Source organism: Chelonia mydas, chromosome 2 (assembly GCF_015237465.2).
Source record: "Chelonia mydas isolate rCheMyd1 chromosome 2, rCheMyd1.pri.v2, whole genome shotgun sequence".
NCBI lineage: Eukaryota > Metazoa > Chordata > Testudines > Cheloniidae > Chelonia > Chelonia mydas.
Window position 1 is genome coordinate 40274328 of NC_057850.1, and position 22073 is coordinate 40296400.

The 22073-nt window shown below is 44.2% G+C and overlaps 1 protein-coding gene across 1 annotated transcript in view; it reads right to left on the reverse strand.

Annotated features, from left to right (window-relative positions):
- LAPTM4B (lysosomal protein transmembrane 4 beta) overlaps window positions 1-22073 on the reverse strand; it is a 127013-nt gene that overhangs the window by 74624 nt on the left and 30316 nt on the right. The window contains exons 4-5 of the mRNA XM_043539321.1: window positions 9518-9591; window positions 8381-8503 (exon numbers count right to left, since the gene is read on the reverse strand). Coding sequence (XP_043395256.1) covers window positions 8381-8503; window positions 9518-9591 — 197 coding nt within the window. The remainder of the gene's footprint in view (window positions 1-8380; window positions 8504-9517; window positions 9592-22073) is intronic.

The window sequence follows — 22073 nt, forward strand, 5'->3', positions numbered from 1 at the left end:
GCTGCTGTGATCCAAGTAGCCAGTGCAATCACTGAGCTGCTGATATCAAGGGTAGTGACTCTGGGAAATGTGCAGGTCATAGTGGATGGCTTTGCTGCAATGGGATTCCCAAACTGTGGTGGGGCGATAGACGGAACGCATATCCCTACCTTGGGACCCGACCACCTTGGCAGCCAGTACATAAACCGCAAGGAGTACTTTTCAATGGTGCTGCAAGCACTGGTGGATCACAAGGGACATTTCGCCAACATCAACATGGGATGGCCGGGAAAAGGTACATGATGTTCGCATCTTCAGGAACTCTGGTCTGGTTCAACAGCTGCAAGGAAGGGACTTACTTTCCAGACCAGAAAATAACCATTGGGGATGTTGAAATGCCTATAGTTATCCTTGGGGACCCAGCCTACCCCTTAATGCCATGGCTCATGAAGCCATGCACAACCACCCTGGACAGTAGTAAGGAGCAGTTCAACTATAGGCTGAGCAAGTGCAGAATGGTGGTAGAATGTGCATTTGGACATTTAAAAGCATGCTGGCACAATTTACTGACTCGGTTAGACCTCAGCAAAACCAATATTCCCATTGTTATTGCTGCTTGCTGTGTGCTCCATAATATCTGTGAGAGTAAGGGGGAGATGTTTATAGCGGGGTGGGAGGTTGAGGCAAATCGCCTGGCCGCTTATTACATGCAGTCAGACACCAGAGCCGTTAGAAGAGCACAGCAGGTCATGCTGCGTATTAGAGAAGCTTTGAAAACCAGTTGCATGACTGGCCAAGCTACGGTGTGAAAGTTCTGTTTGTTTCTCCTTGATGGAGCCCCCTAGGGGTTCACTCTACTTTCCTGTAAGCTAAGCACCCTCCCTTCCCCCCCTCGATCACCGCTTGCAGAGGCAATAAAATCATTGTTGTTTCAAATTCATGCATTCCTTATTAATTCATCACACAAATAGGGGGACAACCGCCAATGTAGCCCAGCAGGGATGGGGTGGTGGAGAAAGGGAGGAGGGAAGGACAAGGCCACACTGCACTTCAAAAAACTTATTGAATGCCAGCCTTCTGTTGCTTGGGCAGTCCTCTGGGGTGGAGTGATTGGGTGCCTGGAGCCCCCTCCCCCGTTCTTGGGCATCTGGTGAAGAGGCTATGGAACTTGGGGAGGAGGGAGGGCGGTTATACAGGGGCTGCAGTGGCGGTCAGTGCTCCTGCTGCCTTTCCTGCAGCTCAACCATATGCTGGAACTTATCAGTTTGATCCTCCGGTAGCCTCAGCATTGCATCCTGCCTCCTCTCGTCTTGCTCCCGCCACCTCTCCTCTTGCTCATCCCTCCTGTCCTCGCGTTCATTTCCTGCTTTCCTGGACTCTGACATTGTTTGCCTCCACGCATTCTACTGAGCTCTTTCAGTGAGGGAGGACTGCATGAGCTCAGAGGACACTTCTGTGAGAGCGTTTTTTTCACCTTCTTATCTGCGTTAGCCTCTGGGACGGAGATAAGGGGAGCGTTGAAACATTTGCAGCTGCGGGAAGAAAAAAAGGGAGAGTAGTATTTAAAGACATTTTAGAGAACAATGGGTAGACTCTTTCATGGTGAATCAAGCTGTTAACATTACATAGCACGTGTGCTTTTGGTACAAGGTCACATTTTGTCTCTTATATTGAGGGCCTGCTGGTTTGGTGTGAGAGATCACACACGCAGGGCCGGGCAACAGAATTCGGCTTGCAGGAAGCCATGGTAAGCCACAGTTTTTTGGCTTCTTCAACCTTCATAACATGTGGGAATGGTTTCAAACAGCAGCGCCCTCATTTCCCATACCAAGCACCCATTGGGTTGGCCATTTAAAATGGGCTGGCAATTTAAAAGGAGGAGCTGAGGTTTTTGGGGTAAAGTGCAGCACAAACCCAACTAACCCCCTCCCCCCCCGCCCACATACACACACCCAATTCTCTGGGATGATCGCTTCAACCCTCCCCCCACCGCGTAGCTAATGGCGGGGATGATTTCTTTTCAGCCACAGGCAAACAGCCCAGCAGGAATGGCCACCTCTGAATGTTCCCTTAATAAAATTCCCCTATTTCAACCAGGTGACCGTGAATGATATCACTCTCCTGAGGATAACACAGAGAGATAAAGAACAGATGTTGTTTGAATGCCAGCAAACACTGGGACCATACGCTGCCATGCTTTGTTATGCAATGATTCCAGACTACGTGCTACTGGCCTGGCATGGTAAAGTATCCTACTACCATGGAGGACGGAATAAGGCTCCCTCCCCAGAAACCTTTTGCAAAGGCTTTGGGAGTACCTCCATGAAGCTCTCCTGGAGATGTCCCTGGAGGATTTCCGCTCCATCCCCAGACATGTTAACAGACTTTTCCAGTAGCTGTACTAGCCACGAATGCATCCCAAGTCTTCAGGGCAAAATCAATCATTAAACACGCTAGCTTTTAAACCATGTATTATATTTACAAAGGTACACTCACCAGAGGCGCCTTCTCTGGCTTCATGCTCCGTGAACCCGAGTTGGGAGGGTATTGGCTCCAGGGGGATAAACAGTTCCTGGCTATCGGGGAAAACGGTTTCATCCTCCGCCTCATCTTCCTCATCCCCGTTGCGTGAGACTCCCCCCTTGCAGGAGTCCACGTACAGGGGTCGGGTAGTGGTAGGGGCATCCCCTAGAATTGCATGCAGCTCATCATAGAAGTGGCATGTCTGGGGCTCTGACCCGGAGTTGCCGTTTGCCTCTTTGGTTTTTTGGTAGGCTTGCCTGAGCTCCTTAATTTTTTTATGCAGCACGGCTGCGGGTCCCTGTTGTAGCCTCTGTCCATCATGCCCCTGGAGATTTTTTCAAATATTTTGATATTTCGTCTTTTGGAACACAGTTCTGATAGCACGGATTCATCTCCCCCCATACAGCGATCAGATCCAGTATCTCCCGTTCGGTCTGTGCTGGAGCTCTTTTGCGAATCTGGGACTGCATGGTCACCTGTGCTGATGAGCTCGCCACACTGGCCAAACAGGAAATGAAATTCAAAAGTTCACGGGGCTTTTCCTGTGTACCTGGCTAGTGCTTCTGAGTTGAAAGTGCTGTCCAGAGTGGTCACAATGGAGCACTCTGGGATAGCTCCCGGAGGCCAATACTGTCAAATTGCATCCACACTACCCCAAATTCAACCCAGCGAGGTCGATTTTAGCGCTACTCCCCTCGCCGGGCAGGAGTACAGAAATAGATTTTAAGAGTCCTTTAAGTCGACAAAATGGCTTCGTCATGTGGACGGGTGCAGGGCTAAATCGATCTAACGATGCTAAATTCGACCTAAACTCGTAGCGTAGAAGCAAGCTCTGTACGCAGTCTATATCTAGTGCAGGAATATGACAGACAACCTAATTCTCATTTATATTAAGGTACCTGTTCTCTGCTCTGGCTATGTAAAGGTCCTTAAAGTGAGCATGAATTCACTGCCACTTTAAGGTCACCCTTTATGCTGCCAGAGCAGTTACGAGAGAGGCCTTACTGTAAATGAGAATCAGGCTGAGAATATTTGTCAAACTGAATGCAACCTAAAAAACAAGTACTGTCCACAGGTAATGGCACAGAGGGGGATGCCAAGGAAGAATCCCACAAACCAGCTACAAACTTTGGACCTCCTCTGAGGGGAGTGGCAACTTGGAGCCCTAAGAACCTCACAGGAGTGGGTCCTGTGCACCTGCAGGTTCCACACCTTTCAATTCACCAGAGCAATACAAATAAAGGTACAGCCACTGAATGTAGTCTGTCGGGCTGCATGACTGCTTGATTAAAAAATGATGTAGCTTTTTTTTATCCTACCATTTTATCCATAGTCAGACCTGTAGCCAGTCAAGCAAGAGAGAGATGAAGTTCTTGTGGCTGGGAGGTGAAATAAAGGTAGGAATTGCCACACTGTATAACACCCATCATCCATCTAGTCCAGTATTGTCTCTCCAAGAGCAGCACTAGATGCTTCAGGAGGGGAGGGAGTCTGAAGATTCTCTCCAAATTTTTTTTTGAAAATATTAGTGTCATTTCCAAGAATGTAGACAAATAAATCCTTTTGTAACTAAAAGATGATGAAAACAGCAAAAGCACATGTATGTTCCCTGCTAGTTTTCTGGAATTCTGTAAGAGAATAATCTGCCAGCATGGCAAATTACTTCTCTACTACTACTAAGCACACACCAAGACCACAGGGTTTCGCACAAAAACAGATATGAAAATATTCAGAGACAAAAATCAACACTAATAAAAAACATAGATTAAACAAGCTATTCCCATTCCCTACGCATGGGAAGCTGGGGCTCCTATGCCCCTTCTCCTAACCATGTTTGCCAAGCCCTCTCAATCCACACACACACACACACACACTACAAAAATCACATCCCCGATACATAATTTTAAAAGACAAACATATTGCATATACCAGCATTGTTTGTAACACTTTGGCATCCATTTTTCTGTAAAATAACCTATACAATTAATAGCTTTGTCTCTCTTAAATCGAAGAGGGGGAGCATAGAAGTTCTCTTTCCTTCTCTCTTTGACAGTCTTTTTTCTCAATCATTAGGACTCTCTCCAGGTACTTCCCCTCCATTGCACCTGTGGTTTGGATTATTTTTTCTTCTATCATACATGCACTGACTTAAATTTTTCCAAGCTGAATCTTATTTTGTTATTTCCCACCCACGTTTGTAATCTATTTGTCCTTTGACTTATTCCTCTGCCTTCACCTCCAAGTGTAATTTCATCTGTGAATTTCTTTAAAATGGCCTGTACTCCTGCATCCAGATCACTACAGAGGATATTTAGGAGAGCAAGATTCCTGTGATACCCCACTCTCATTGACTTGATAGAATGCCACCTCCCACGACTTGGTACATTAATGTTCATCATTACTCTGCCTGCTGCTTCTCATTACTCTTTATTTACAGTTCTCTAGCTAGTTTTCCATCTACATGATAGAATTCATATCCAAGCCAAATTGAATTCAATTTTTCCAGGTAAATTTTGTGAGACAGCTGCAAACTAAGTTTCCCCTCAGTGCTCTGTAACTCTGTCTCAACCCTGACCTGGAGGGGCCAACTCTTGGGGTGAGGATAGGTCAGCCCATTCAAGACTTATCATCACAAGAAAACATTAGGGTTTGAAAAGCACATTGGCTCATATGATGCTGGCTGATTGGCTGTCTTGCATAGATCAGGGCAAACAGTGTTCAGCCAGTTAAATTTTGCAATAACATTTTCTAGTAACAAACTCTCTGCCCCTGGACTTTCTCCTGAGACACCTAACAATGAAGGTGCCAAATGGAATAGTTGCTTTTTGTGATGCAAACTCTTGCCCACTAGAATCTGGGCTGAAACCACCAAGTCCATTCACACAGGCAACCAAATAGTCATGAAATAATAACCGAGCTGGGCTGATTTCAACCAATGATTCTGAATCCAATATCAATCCTCTAACCATCTGCTTCTCTCAATATACTCCTTCTCCAACATAAAATAATGCTAATGATGTTTAGGAACATAATGACACAAGGTGCCCCTTCCAGTCCTGTAACCTTTCGGCGGCTAGAGCTTACTTCACTGCCCTTCTCCTAGTGCAGGGGTTCTCAAACTGGGGGTCGGGACCCCTCAGGGGGTCATGAGGTAATTACATTGGGGGGGGGGGGTCGCAAGCTGTCAGCTTCCACCCCAAACCTGGCTTTGCCGCCAGCATTTGTAATGGTGTTAAACATATATAAAAAAAGTGTTTTTAATTTATAGGGGGGGGTCCACAGTCAGAGGCTTGCTATGTGAAAGAGGCCACCGGTATAAAAATTTGCGAACCAGTGTCCTAGTACTTAAACAGAACTCCTATAGAAAAGTACATGGTGACTCAGAATACAGTAATTGAGGGTTTTCAGCAAAGATTGCACAAGGTCAACCTCCCCACAGTCAAGTCCAAAAAGAACAAAAAGGAATGAACTTAAGAATTAAGTACCAACTTCATAAGATCTTACAATGATAAATAATAAATAATAATAATAGAGGCTTAATTTCTACTACAGAACCAGGCTACTTGATCATCCACAAACATTATCTTCACAGTTATATATAAATATAAACAAAAGAAACAGTAAATCTAAAGACAGGTTTCAGAGTAGCAGCCGTGTTAGTCTATATCCGCAAAAAGAAAAGGAGGACTTGTGGCACCTTTGAGACTAAAATTTTGTTTGAGCATAAGCTTTCGTGAGCTACAGCTCACTTCATTGGATGTTTTTCCACTGAATGCTTCCGATGAAATAAGCTTTCGTGAGCTGTAGCTCACTTCATCGGAAGCATTCAGTGGAAAAACATCCGATGAAGTGAGCTGTAGCTCACGAAAGCTTATGCTCAAACAAAATTTGTTAGTCTCTAAGGTGCCACAAGTCCTCCTTTTTTTTAGTAAATCTAAAGAGGTTAACCCACACAAACACAGTGATAAGTAACTCAGAGTTCCAAAAACTTATTCATAGATTCATAGCTATTTAGGTCAGAAGGGACCATTATGATCATCTAGTCTGACCTCCTGCACAACGCAGGCCACAGAATCTCACCCACGCACTCCTGCGAAAAACCTCTCACCTATGTCTGATCTATTGAAGTCCTCAAATCGTGGTTTAAAGACTTCAAGGAGCAGAGAATCCTCCAGCAAGTGACCCGTGCCCCATGCTACAGAGGAAGGCGAAAAACCTCCAGGGCCTCTTCCAATCTGCCCTGGAGGAAAATTCCTTCCCGACCCCAAATATGGCAATCAGCTAAACCCTGAGCATATGGGCAAGATTCACCAGCCAGATACTACAGAAAATTCTTTCCTGGGTAACTCAGATCCCATCCCATCTAATATCCCATCACAGGCCGTTGGGCCTATTTACCATGAATATTTAATTACCAAAACCATGTTATCCCATCATACCATCTCCTCCATAAACTTACCGAGTTTAATCTTAAAGCCAGATAGATCTTTTACCCCCACTGCTTCCCTTGGAAGGCTATTCCAAAACTTCACTCCTCTGATGGTTAGAAACTTTGTCTAATTTCAAGTCTAAACTTCCTGGTGGCCAGTTTATATCTATTTGTTGTTGTGTCCACATTGGTACTGAGCTTAAATAATTCCTCTCCCTCTCCGGTATTTATCCCTCTGATAGATTGAGTTCCCCCCAAATTAGTCTTTATTCACCAACTCTGTACAGTCTGCTGTGTCAAAAGCACTGCAACAATATCTCTCCTCTTGTTTGCAGAAATCTCCAACTGGCATCCATGCAGACTTTTTCTCCTCATCTGCTGGACTGTGGAACTATTCAATTAGCTAGTCAGCTAACTAATTAACCCACCAATCAGTATTAAGTATATATATGAAAAGCCCTGTTACAAGAAAAATACAAAACTGAGTCTAGCAAAATATAGATGACCCTTTCCCCATCATCACATTAAATATTTATATATATAAAAAAAGAGTTGATGAACTATATCAGTGAAAACAATTTAACTAAGACAATCTGGATAAAATCAAACAACATTCAAGGTATACAATTAAAATGAAAGAAGTTAGAGGAAATTGGGAGGGAAAATATTCTATAACACTGCCAGTGCTTCTTTGCATTAGAAAGTTAACCAACAGCTGCAAAATGATTCAAAGTTAGAGAAAATCTGCTTTTCTTCTCCCAACCCACGCCGGTCACATATCCTTTTATAAAGCAGCTACCATGGTGTCTAGGAGTCCAGCTATAGGGAACCTACTGAACATGCCCAAAACTACCACACCCTCCAGAAACTTCTGGGCGAGGAATGATAATTGTGCATCAGCCTAACAATGAACCAGACACCACTCATTCGTCTCACCCACTTATCTCTGTAAGAGATCTAGAGAGACCTCCCTATTTGGCTTGTGGCTTCCATCATCAAATCCAGTCACCTGCTATTGCAGGCGACCCTGCCTTTTAATCACGTTCACACTTATATAGCCCTGTAAAACTTCAAGACAGTATACAAATATTTTAACTAATTAGTCCTTCCAACATTCCTGTGAGGTAATTAAATGAGCAGAGACAGTGATAGCCCATTGAGGCCCTAGCCCAGTGCTAGCCCCCCAAACACATAATAAAAAGCAAACAAGAGGTTTCCTTGAGCTGCTTGGGGCCCTAAGCAATTGTTTAGTCTGCTTATGCCTAGCAGCGGCTCTGTAAATGAGTACCCCATTTTACAGATTGGCAAAGTAAAGCCGAGAGGGGGCATGACTTGCCAAAGGCTGTCCTGGAAGTCAGTGGAAAAGCCTTGGATTAGAATGCAGGATGAAATGTGTTTCCAAAGTTTTCTCTAGATCATGAAAATGACTGTTCACTTCAAGTGATTTACCAGCTGTCGTAGATAGTCTTGAATTGTGTTTGGATAAACAAGCACACTGATGGCAACCAGCGTGTTGAGGGCGAAGTCAAAGATCTGGTAACAGAAGAAAGGGATGATCCAGGCTGCATGTTGCTATAAAAATATAAAAAAAGAACAGTTGTAGGTTAAAGCATAAAACTATTATTTCCTTATGTTTCAAAAATCCACAGTGGAACTAACAATGCAATGAAATACTCTTTAACTGTGTTTCCCAAGGGGAAGGTTACTTGTTAAATCTGCTAAAAATTATGATATGCAGCCAAAGATGCTGGGCAGCAAAACTGATATAAATTAAAGTGTATGAGTCTACTGAGAACTTATACAGGAACAGGTTTAAAAAAAAAAAAAAAAAAAAATCAATCACACAGTACTGACTTGGCTTCCTAAAATACCAAATTTTTGAGTGGGATTAATATAAATACATTCTTTGAGACAAATCCCAGTCCCAGGGAAGTAAATGGGAAAAAAGTCCATTCACTTTTATAAAAACCAAGATTTGGCCATTTCCATTTAAAGTTTGCCCATATTGTACAAAAAGATCTCACATTTGAAACTGCAGACAATGAATACAGTCAGACAATCTTAGGCTATGTCTACGTTAGCACTTTTGTCGGTAAAACTTTTGTCGAAGTGTGAAAAAACCACACCCCTGACCAACAAAAGTTTCACTGACAAAAGCACCGGTGTGAACAGCGCTATGTCGGTGAGAGATGCTCTCCTGCCAACATAGCTACCACCACTCGTTAGGGGTGGTTTAATTATGCTGGCAGGAGAGCTCTCCTGCTGGCATAGGGCAGCTACATGGGGAGACCTTACAGTGGCACAGCTGCAGCGGTACAGCTGAGCCACTGTGAGTTCCGTGGTGTCGAGACAGCCTTCGTCTTGCATTCCCCCAATCAGCATGGCATCACTTGACACAATCAGATCTCAACAAACGTAAGGGTTTCCTATAATCTCATAGAATAAATGAAATTGTTATATAAATCTTACAACAAACAACAAAAAATGTTAGGAGACAAGGTTTTAAATTTCTGCTTGTTAGGAGTTTCATAGGCAGAATGATTTAGGTGGATGAAGATCAACTTTTTGTTTAATCGTATCGATTACCTTATATGCTCCATATGTAGCCATCGCACAGATCAGAATCATAAGGAGAGAAATTGCAGTGGCAATGCACATATCTGAAATAGATAAATTAAAGTGATTGCAGGTAAATATGCAGCTCTGTGTTGCTATTTTGCCAACTGTCTAATGCAGCATTTCCCACAGTGTACCGCATGCCCCTGTGGACAAAAGACTAGGTGGGAAGGCAGGTGGTGCTGACACACCATTCCATTGTCTCAGGCTTTTTTTTTTTTTTTTTTTTTTTTAAAGGCACGTCTTTAGCTAGAGGTGTCAAATGTATAGCCTTCTGGCAGGATCCTGCCCACAGAACAATTTCATCCAGCCCAAGGACTTCCCATGAATCTTTGGGCTTTTTCTGCACAATCCAGAGTCCACTTCGTGATGTGGCAGACCAAGTGCTAGCTCTTTTCAAGGCTTTAGGCCTTGGCCAAGCACTAACAAATTCATTGCTGGAAACCAGTCTGTTTCACCTGTGTGTTGGTAGGGTTAAGATAGGTACTGGACTTATAACAAAGTGTTAGTGTTAGACTTTATGAAATGCATGTAAATTGCTGCATACATTAATCTCACTTATATCTTTATCACTTGCTATAAAGGTAATATTTATGTTTTTGCTTTATAACTGTAAAAAAAAAGTTTGCTCTGAAACTGTGCACCCAGTCAGGAGGGATCGTCTCCTGCCCATGAAGAAGGCTATCAAAACACTGAAGGGACCACTGTGGGACATCACAAAGAACTTTGTTAATTACACCCCAGAGCCCATGAAGAGACTACGTGCAAAAGGGCTTGTCCCATCAGCCTGAATTCTGGAAGAAGGAAATAAAAATAGCTGACAAGAAAATTTTTCATCTCTTTAGCTGTTTGGACTCTCTCAGGGCTGAAGCTATGAAACAGAAGCAGAGATCTCCAGGGTCAACGTGGGTTATCCCTAACAGACATTCAGAGCTGACAGATTACTATCACTGTCTCCTTTTAAAACCATAGACTAAGTCATTTGTGTACATATGCTTGCCTGCTTTAACCTTGTAATAACTAATAAATTGTAATAAATAATAATTTATGACCTAGTTAATAAATCTTTAACTTATTTATTACAGGACTGGCTACAAGCATTGTCTTTGGTGAGAGATGTAAGGTACTAATTGACCTGGGGTAAGCGACTGGTTTCTTGGGCCTGGAAGCAACCCGAGTATCTTGTGATCTTTGGTATATAGCAACCATCTATCACTAAGTCCAGCTTTCCTGGGTGGCAAGCAAGAGGCTCAAGTGGACTGTCTGTGACTCCATGGTAAGACTGTTATAGTGCTTTAGGAAGTCACACTTGTTACTGGGTTGGTGAAATTTAACTATAGAACATACAAACCAGTTCGGGGTCTCTGCCCTGTTTCTTGACAGTACACCCTGAGGTTGGCATTCCTGTTTGTAAGCCACTCCAGACAGCATGACGACACATGCTACAGGAGTGTGCTTTGGAGAGCACCAGTGCGCTCTAACTCCCCTGTGTAGACCCTCCTAGCATACATTGATGTAGACCTCTTTCAGACAGGACTATGTCAATGTGCCCTAAGGAACATTTTGTGTGTGCCAGCAGGGTCCACACAGAGGACTTAGAGCACAACACACTACAGATTGTTCTACAGATCACACCCCTTAGTCCAGACTCTGGCACAGCAATCATGCCAAGCCTCACATGCAGATTAAGAACCACTTGGTCTGTTTAAGAGGCACTGGAGAGGCATAAGTCTGACAGAAAAAAGGTATTTGTCCAGACGAGGGAAAATGGCACTGAAAAATGCTAGAGAGCAGATATCCCAGCTTGGCAAGCTGAAGAAAAGGAAATATCAATAAATAAAAGGGTGAATGTAAGTACTTAACATGGTTTTTAATTTCTATTTCAATTATTTTTGCTAAATGTGTCCAAAGCCAAGTGGCAGACCTGCCACATGAAATGAGTTTGGCACCTCTGCTGTAGATATTATGGTTGCTAAAAGAGCCTTCCAAATGTGAAATGTGCATAGCCCATCCCATGATGGACAATGTACACATTAAGATACATAGGCCTTTAACGTATAGTGATGTTACAGAGAGGATGTGATCGATTTCATTTTCCTGAAGTGTAGGCTCAGCTTTCAAGAGTTGGGGGAACACTTGATTAGTGAAGTATATTTTGCCTATGTTGAGGCACTAGCTAGTCTAAGAGCAATCAGCTCGTGACAAATGCAATCAAACTCAAAAACTGATTCCCCTCGGGCCAGGATTTTACCCATGGAATTCAGATTCTGTTCTGCAACTCAAAGAAAGGATAGCCAGGCTAACATTGGTCTTGAAAAGAAATCAAAATGAATACACAGCTACTGTCTTCCTTGTTTTTGTCATAATGAATACACCAAAACTCAAAAGGTCGCTGGCAACTTAGAGAAAAAGCACTTTATAAAACCAAGCAAAAGAGCCAGAGGCATCTTATAGCAGAAACAACAACTTAAAAACCCTCATTCATAACAAAATCACCACACAAACTAAGATGTAGATGTATCTGATACACCTCTTATGAATAGCAGAAGTTTGGGAAGAAACTACCCCCAAAAAAACCTGCGTTTGTGCTTGCGCGCGCAACGGAAAAGGCGGCAGAAGTAGAATTGTTAGAAACTTGACATATTTTAAGGTTTTGATGGGAGTTGCAAGAAGATATCTGTCTTTTGCTTCCCTAAACCCAGACATTTTGATTCACTTTTTCACTTGCCCACCTGTAATACAGAAAGTTTAAACGTAAGATGGGGAATGTGTGGACATCGCATCCATTTTTCTGAGGCACTAGCAAATATTGGAAAGAAAGGAGAGGGAACAGGATATGCAGAGAACCCAACACCTAGAGATCTTGACTCATCCATGGCGTATATTTTATTTATAGAGATGCTGATTAACTCAAGAAGAAAAAAGCACCCAGCAAAACACAGCTATGTTAAGTAGGAACCACAACCCTGCATTCCTCCTTTTGCCGTTACCTTTGCTCATTTACACAAACTGCTCGGTACCATGACAGTGAATACATCACTTTAAAACTAAAAATGACTTTGAGCAAACTTGGTATGAGTACACTAACTAAGGAAAGGGATTGGTTTAGACTTGGTGGCATTAGTGCTCCTCACCTGTGCTGATCAAAGAAGAATTAGATCAGTCGCAGACTTTTGTTATTGAAATTCTTCAATCTGGGTCCAGCAGCGGCCATCTCCCAGGACAAGCTCTTACCCATCCCCTGCCTATTCACTTTATCCATTTTCAAGACTGTTGCAGGAAGGTCCAATGACCAGAGGTCAGGGTGTGGTCGTACAGTTTCTGCCAGCCTAGTCATCCCAGTGGGTGCCCCGGCTGCAGCCTTAAACCCCCCCCCCCAGCACATGCTCAGATTGCTCCCCCAGAGGTGGACCCAATCCTACACATTCTATTGGGTCCTGACTCAAGGCCCTAAGGGTTTATCAAAACATCTGGCCTAGTTATTGAGCTACTCCAAATTATGTTTTCCCCTGGGTCACTTCCTACCAGTCTGGAGCTCCTCAGTTTCGGGCAGGACGGTCGCTGGCTTAGGAGGATACTCCTTGGTGTCTCAGCCTCCTGTTCAATCTCTTTTAGCTCCCAAAGAATGGAGAATCCAAATCCTAGAGCAACCTTCACAAAGCTGCTGCCACTTCTGACACAGCTCTCAGCATCAGCTTTGCTTCCTAGTGCAGCAAACAGCACCTTCCCCTTCCCGGGCCAACCAGGGTCCTTTTAAACTGTCCCTCCGCTGGGAGCACGCCCTGCACCTGTTGAGGGGTGGAGTCATCCTTGCCCAGTATTGATCTACTCCCAGCCCTGGTTCATTGTGGGGCCTGTAGACCCCATCACGAAGACCAATCACTCACTCATTGTTTTGAGCAGAAATTGTTTTTAGTTTTAATTTATGACTGACATAGCACTGTGATAGGACTTGTTCTACTAGTGACATCAGTGTCATTTCAATGCCAGAATCTCAGAAACTGCTATAAAATGTGACACTTCTGCTTTGATCTGATGTGCTTGCGCGCGCTCTCTCTCTAGCTACGTCAAACCCTAGTTGGCTCATGCAGGCTCTTTTTTATTCAAATGCCCATCAGCTCTTTTGAGTTGTCAGCTTAAATTAATTAGAACTGAAACTAGATATTTAGCATACTAACAAGTACCCTTGAGTGCTCTTTCATAGTAACTAATCATGCAATGCATTCTATTGTGTTAGTGATTATCAGCTGAGATGTACTGATACTGTTTCTGTGTCATATTTATTATTGCCTAAAGTAGATTTTTGAAGCACTTTTTTATACAAGCAGTAAGAGACCCAATCAGTGCATTTTAAACTAAATCTCCTTAATTTTTGAAGTTAGATCATATTTTTCCAATTGTCTTTACTTCCTGCTTTAGGGAGAAGCCACAGCTGATGTTATTGAGGACTGCTGGCACATATTCAGCTTAATTCATCCAGAGAGTCTGCAACTTGATCAGTCCTGGGAATGAGACCAGGAGTGGAAATTAGAAAGAAAATTGGAGGACAGCACCTGCAGGAAGCAAAGGCAGGCGCTCCCCCTAAGACTGGAGCTTCCTTCAGGGTCCTGAATGCAGTAATCATCCCACTTGCTCTCCTGGTCTTACTACCTATCTCACTCACAGGATTGCTTACCCTGAAGATGGGTGAAAAGGCCCGAGAGTGGCAGATAGTGCTACAGGTGTAGGGAAGAAGGAGAAGTAAATAGATGATGGCAGCTAACATGGAAAATCTCAAGTCCTTGAGCTTGGATCCAACACAGCCACTGAGAACTTTAATCTACTGTCTCTTCACCTGTTGGAGTCCTAGACCTCATCCCTGACTCACAGCTAAGGGTGACTCCAGACATCAAAAGCAGTATCCCTTTCTTCTAAGCTCTCAGGGTGAACTGTGTGCATCTCCTGCACTGCTGCTCTCTGTCATGACAGACCCACTGCTTGGAAGTTGCCCAAGGTTATGCACAGAGCACCACTGAAAGAAGGAAGAAAAAATAGTGAGAGAACATGAAGGATAGGGATGTTGGTTTTTTTCTTTAAACCAAGTCTGGTTATTTACTTCAGCTAATATTACTATTTTGAAGCCATTTAAACAGTTTTCTGCTGTTCTCATCTTAACTTAGACATGTAAGCATTTTGGGGCAGAGACATGGGTGAAGTCATGGCCCCACTGAAGTCAATGGCAAAATTCCCGTTTACTTCTATTGAGCCTGGATTTCACCCTCCATCTTCATTGACTTCGTAAAGTATCATGTACATATATGGCACTGTATAAGTAACAAATACATAAATAAATAACAGTTATAAATAAAAACAACAGTTAGACAATACTAGCAACCAGACAGGAGAAGCAACACAGCTGTTGCACTATTAACATGTCAGGGTCAGGATCTATGGAAATAGACAAACTGAGAAGGAGTCTCAAGTTAAGCCAACAAAACCCTCTGGAATTTCAGGTTTATTTACAGCTATTTCCATTCCCTGTATGCAGCATATCAGACTTTAAAAACCCAAACAAGTACACAGGGCAGCTCTCATGTCTCCAGCACTTGCTGATCTAGTTTGCAAATTCTTATCTGTTCACACGGTCCCTAAAAATAGGGGTGCTTCTCTCGAGGGCTCAGTCTACTGAACCCAGCAGTGCCAATGTCAAGAGCAAATAGGAGGCTTCAAGTTTTCCCTCAGGCACCTTTAGCTCAGGAATGTGTGTGAGAGATACAGATTGCCAAGTTACGTGCTCTGGTACCTTCCCAAAATGCCTGCCTTTGCAGTTCCTTTGCCATCATGTCCCTTTCCTGTCTCCAAAATGGAAAGGAGAAACATCACCCTCAATTAGCCACTAAACCCCCACCTTCCCCCCCATTCACTTCAGACCCTCCAGAACGCAATAGTCCTTCACAGTCCTGCAGTTTATAAATGTTTCCTATATTCATTGGGAGCACCTATGTCATACTGATGTTTATAAAGTTAGAACGTTTGAAGAAACTGTGTCCTGAGTGCGATGGGAATTTTCTCAACTACTGTTAATGCAAGTCTGAAAGTGCTCCATAAGCCACACTTACTCCCACCTACAAATACAAAAAGATACAATCCTAGCCTCATTGACTTCAATGACAAAACTCTCCCTGACTTCAACAGAGCCAGGATTTCATCCATCATGACTAATCGTGGACAGGTTTGTATCTACCTGAAACTTTAAGGCCTGATTTTCAGTGACTTGGCTTCTGTTTTTGGAGGCGTGGAACAACAATTTTGCACCCACAACTTGTGCCTGCAATATAATGTGGTCTCAAATACTAATAATTAGAAGTCTATTATACTTCTACCTAGAATTCATTGCCAGCAAAAAACAAAACAAAAAACAAAAAAACAAAAACACCCCACCCAAGTAGGCAATGATTTTGGAATGCAAAATTTTACTCAAAAAACAGGTTGGTTGAAACCCAACAGAACATAAGGCCCTAAAAAACATGACAATTGATGAATTTTGTAGTTTTCAAACATATTATGTATTGTGCATGTTTTGCATATGAAACATGCAAAAAATATATAAAACATTTCTTTTGAACAAGACCAGTAAAAAAGGGCAAGGTGTGATGAGAATATTAATGTAAACATTTGCCTGCGTACTTTATCTCAAACAGAAAATACCAAGGTTTAAACAATCCTAGTCATAAATTTAAAAAACCCTCTCTGAACAGAGATTGAAAGTAATTTGAATAGCAAATTAATTAAATTAGCCACCTGTACTTCATAAAGCACGAAAATCAAGCAAGCCAATGATCAGAATGAAAGGAGAATTCTCAAGGTCCATTCGTAATTAGGAACCATTTCACTTTCAGTTATTCTCAAATGGATGTGAGGTTACTCAGACTACAAGCCATCCTTTACTCTTTTAGACTTCATCTCTGAAGGCCACAGAGAAAACAGGATTTTCAAATCAAGACAGAAATCCCAAATGTAGTTGGTCTGACAGCTACAGTATTATAAAACAGAATTACTATTTTAAAGCCTCCAGCACTGTCAGACCACTAATGTCAGCTATATAAAACCCACACTGATAGCAATCATGGCAAGGTTAATCTCTAAGAATTAGGACAGAACAGTCAGTTTTAGTATGTCAATTTCAGCTAGGTTCCATTTGAATCTGTTACAGCCCTTGCTATCTTACACCCAATCATATAAAAAGATTGATAGATAAGATTTTTTCCAATCAAAACACATTAAAAAAGTAATAAGCCCCATATATTTAAATTTTTGGCGTATGAACCTTAAAGAATGTGTGAAAATAAACATAATTTTGATATGTCATTTGAAGTGACACAATAGAGGCTCTGATGCAAGCTCTCTAATTTTCACATTCAGAGACACTGAAGTCAATGGGAAAATTCCTGTGGAATTCAACCAGAGCAATGCAAGGGCCTAGGCTTTTTACTATAAGCACTTGTGTTACAATATATACACATTGTCCCATCTGCTTAGTGTATGAAAACAGCTTCCTCCATATTCCAGTGAAGTGTTTACTGTAATAGTCAATCACTTAGATCCAGAATATTGTTTTATGAATCAGCAGGAAAGTAGCTACAGAAATATGGATACATAGATCTTAGTTTTAAAACTATCACTTAAGATAAGAAGATTTCCTATCAACTATTTAAAAATTAATTTTTAAAAACTCACAAATATTAATGGAGGGGAAAAAGTGTTTTCCCCCATGTGACAGAGTATATCAGATCCTCTGAGGCCCCCTGCTAGAGGCCTGGTGGCCCTGCCACACCCCGCCCCAGAAAAGGGCAGTGGAGAGGGTCCTCTAAGCTGCCTAGAGTAGCTGTGTGGGACACAGCCAACCAGGGCCCAGAAGGTCAGTATAAAAAGAACTACAGGGCCAGAGTAAGTTCCAGTTCCTTGCTAGAGCTGGAGGATCATGGATGGTGTGTGGCTGGCTGAGGGAGCCGCAGGACCTCCAACAAGGTAGTGCTGCCAGAAACCAGGGAGAGCAAGAAGGATCTCTGAGCTGGTTGCGGGGACTCGATCAGGACAAGGCCCTGAGGTAAAGGTGAAGATGGCGCAGTACCACAGGGAAGTGACCCAGGGAATTAGAGGAGCAGTGCAACTTAGATAAAGGGACACAGTGGACAGCTGCTATCTACAGGGTCCCTGGGCTGGGATCCGGAGTAGTGGGAGGTCCCAGATTCCCCCCCACTGGGGGAAGTGGCCTGGACATTGAGGCATTGCAGAGGGGGAACTGAACTACAGTGGTCCAACTGGAGAGCTGCAGCCAGAAAGGCCCTAAGAGGGCGAAGACTGTCACCAGGGAGGGAGCCATGGGGCACTGCTCTATCCCGGAGCAGGGACAACTTGTGGGAGATCTTACAGAGGGCACTGAGAGACACCCTTGTTGAACTTGTACCCTGGACGAGGTTTTGCTTTCATCACACAGCGTGAGACTCAGCTGGAGGGCTGAGTCACTGAAGACACACGACAAGTGGGGTGTGCGCAGGTACATGCACTTGGCCAAGGGGATGCTCGCAAGAGGTGAGTGAGCCCTGTTACACCCCATAAGAGGACAGAAGGTTTTGGTAAAAGAAATGGATCTGGATCTGTGAGGGATCATGGGCCTCAAACCTGCACCTGTGGGTAGCCCAGCAGTACTCAGACCAATGCTCTAGCACGCAAAGGGCCCCACCTATAAAGTTCCTGATAGAGTGAAATGTCCAGTCCCACCAATTAGCTGGGAAGCTCTACTTAAACCAGAAAGCGTCACAAGAAGTTGTCTGAGAAACTAGAGGAATCCTTGGCTGGTTGCTACTACAGACCCTGCGTACTTGCCAGACTCTGAGTCCTGCCTTTCTGCCTGTGCCTGGTTCCTGTCCTCCTTATCCCAGACCCCTGTATTCCTGGTTCCTGCCACGCTCCAGGTCCCTGTTTCTGTGCCCTTCCCCAACCCCTGGCTTGGCATCTAACTCTGTCTCCAGCTCTGATCTTTGGCTTGGCACCTGACTCTGACCCCAGCTCTGGTCCCAGGTGCCTCACTAACCATTAGGCATGACCACCCACACCCAGTCCCTACAGTTTGCTCATACCACTATCAACTTCTAACTCAGCCCACCAGAGGTTGGATCCAGTGGTATTTGCCATACCCTGCATGTGCAGGTAGATAACTGAGCATTGCTGGTGCAGAACATGCAGCTGGCCACTGAGGATCAGGCATTGTGGGAGGAAGACCATCAACGTCACATGGAAAACGCTGTGAGCCTGTCTGGCTGTGCTGTCACCTGAGCTGGGACCTGCTATCCATCTGCCAAAGTGTTCTGATGGGAGCCACTCCAAATTTCGAGGCTTCATGAAACCATGCTGGCCCTTGTTTTTGCTTCAACCACAAATGTACGCTCCTGGCCATACCAAGTTAGGCTTCGTAGTCAGCCTGCTGACAGGTGAGGTGTTGAACTGGGCCTCTCTCCTGTTGGAGGCCAACAGTCCAGTTCTATCTAACTAGGATGCCATGCCTTCTAGGGGGCAATATCCACAGTCTTCAACGACCCCAACCACGCCCCCCCACTGAAACTCCACAGGGGTAGGGCACAGACACCTTCTACACAGCTCACTTCCAACAGCGCGGATTGGACATGGAATGGAATGAGGGGGCCCAGTTATGTCCGTTTCGATGGAGCCTGCAGGACAAGGTTAAGGATGAACTTGAGACCCTAGTGCGTCTGGACACCTTCACAGATCTTGTTATCCATATTGACAATCACCTACATGAACGACGGGAAGAAATGAGAGGGGTGTCACAACTGCTTCACCAGCTGTAGACAGACCTGACCCACCAGCATTTCGCCCCTGGAGAGAAAGCATGCTGGCAAAGCCTTAATACGTGTTACTACTATGGGGAGCTGGGCCATGCTATCTTCAGTTGCCCCACAAGGAACCCAGGAAACAGTCCAGTTCTATCTAACTAGGATGCCATGCCTTCTAGGGGGCAATATCCACAGTCTTCAACGACCCCAACCACGCCCCCCCACTGAAACTCCTGGAGCCTCTCCAACCACCCCCTCTGCAGCAGACCTTTAGCGACTCTCATGCAGTAGACACCTTTAACAATGCAGAAGCAGCCTGGACACTACAGATTCCTCTGTGGCCCCAGGCCATTCCAGACCTGGTACAGACCATCAACGAGCCGCTTTTATCCTCCACACCAGTGGCCACAGGAACTGTTCCTCTCAAAGTTACTATCCAAGGGCATCAAATGACCCTACAGTTCAGTGCCAGCCATTCCCTGCACTTCCCTCTGATCCTGGGTATCCTGTGGTTGTCCTGCCACAACCCCCTTATCAGCTGGTGCAAACTAAAAATTGAATTTCTCTCAGAATTCTGCCCCCAGCACTTCTTGCCCCCAAAGGTCGCACGGGGTAGCTGGCCCAGCAGAGCTGCTGGCTAATTCTGGTCCTTGACTTCCATCCAAATACAGTGACTACGAATGTCTTTGAAAAAAGAACACAAACACCTTGCCGCTGCACAGGGACTATGATTGCCCAATCGAGCTATAACCAGGGGTCAACACTCCGTTTGAGTGGATATATGCCATGTCAGAGCCCAAACCAGCCAAGCTGCGCACCTACTTTCAGGAGAACCTAACCCAGGACTTTATTCATAAATTCTCTTTGCCTGTGGAGGCGCCAGTCTTCCTTGTTATAAAAGGATGAAAGCCTCTGACTACATGTGGACTATCGGACCCTACATCAGGGCACTAACAGAAACAGAGACCCATTATCACTAATCTCTGAGCCAATGGATCACATGAGCACCATCTGAGTATCCACAAAACTAGACCTCCAGAGGGCATACAATTTAGTACATGTTAGAGCTGGAGACAATGGAGGACAGCCTTTCAAACATATTATGGTCACTTCAAATATCTCATGATGCCATTTGGTTTGATGAATGTACCCACAACATTCCAGCAATTTATTAATGAGGTATTCTAGAACATTCTGGGCCAATACACGGTAGCACAACTGGATGATGTACTTATTCAGACAGTGCCGAACAAAATATGCACATCCGTTCCATCCTGAAGCAGCTATGCCAACAAGGCCTCTATGCTAAGCTAGAAAAATGTGCCTTTGATCAGTTCTCCATAGGACGAACCCGAGGAATTTTATCTCCTGCCGGTATCGAAATGGACCTGTGCAAGGTAAAGGCAGTCCTTGAGTAGGTGGCGTCATGGAACGTTTGCAAACTAAGTCTTCTGAGGTTTGCAAACTTCTATCGGTGGTTCATCCCAAAGTTCTTGAAGCAGACTGCCCCTTTTGCTGCCATGCTCTGCAAAACCACCAAGTTCCTCTGCTCTCCCTAGGCATATCAGGCCTTCAAGCAATTAAAACTGACATTTTCCACCATTCCCATATTGGTCCACCCCAACACCTCACACATCTTTATCACTGAAGTGGAGACTTCCAGCTGGCAAATCAGAGTGCTATCCCCAAAGCATGGTGCTCAACAACTGCTACATTTGTGTGCCTTCTCTTCCAGGAAAAACACACCTGAAGAACAAATTAAGACCACCTTGCTGCCACTGCCTAGAAGCGTCCCAGTATCCTGTCCAGGTATATACCGATAAGAACCTTGAATATCTGTGTAAGGCCAAGGCCCTTAACCAGCAACAACTTCAATGGGCCTTATTCTTTTTGCTCTTTGGTTTCACAATCTCCTGTCATCCAGGAACCAAAAATAGCAAAGCTAATGCTTTGTCCAGGAAGGGTGAATATTACATTGGCCTAAAGGACTCTAAACCTAAGGACTAAAAACGTTTGTATCCTCAAGCCTCGTAACTTTGTGTGTGTCTCCCTGCCAAGATCTGTTCATTATACAATCAGCCTCAGAACACAAGATCCCTGTAGTCAAACAGGAAGCCGTAAGTAGGGAACCCCAATGTCTAAGATGGGGTAACTTACATAAAAGGCATATGTTCCTCCCCGGGCTTCCAAGAACTAAAACCCTACAAGTATGTCATGACCTCTCCCTCTTCCCCCGTGGCAGGACATTTTGGCTCCTTTAAAACTCAGTCCCTCGTCTCTTCTGGTGGCCTCATGTGCAGGCTACAGTTCAGGCCTACATGGCCTCTTGCAAAGTATGTGCCCGCTCCAAGGAGTCACGCAATAAATCCCTTGGACTCCTGCATTCCCTTTAGACTCCATCAGGCCCTTGGACAGTCATCACCTTAGATTTTGTAGAAGGACTACCTAAGTCCAATGGGTTCACAACTACCCTCATCTCAAGAAATTCCCTGGCACTGGGTGGACGAAGTTGTCCACCACTATGGCCTTCCAGAGTAAATAGTTTTTGACTGCGGTGCACAATTTATCTACTGCTTTTGGAAAGAAGCTTTCCGGATGTTTGGCATCTGCTTCTGCCTCTCCTCCATCTATTGCCCTCAGACAAACTGTCAAGAGGAGAGAACCAAGATGATCCTGGAGTGCTATCTTCGATG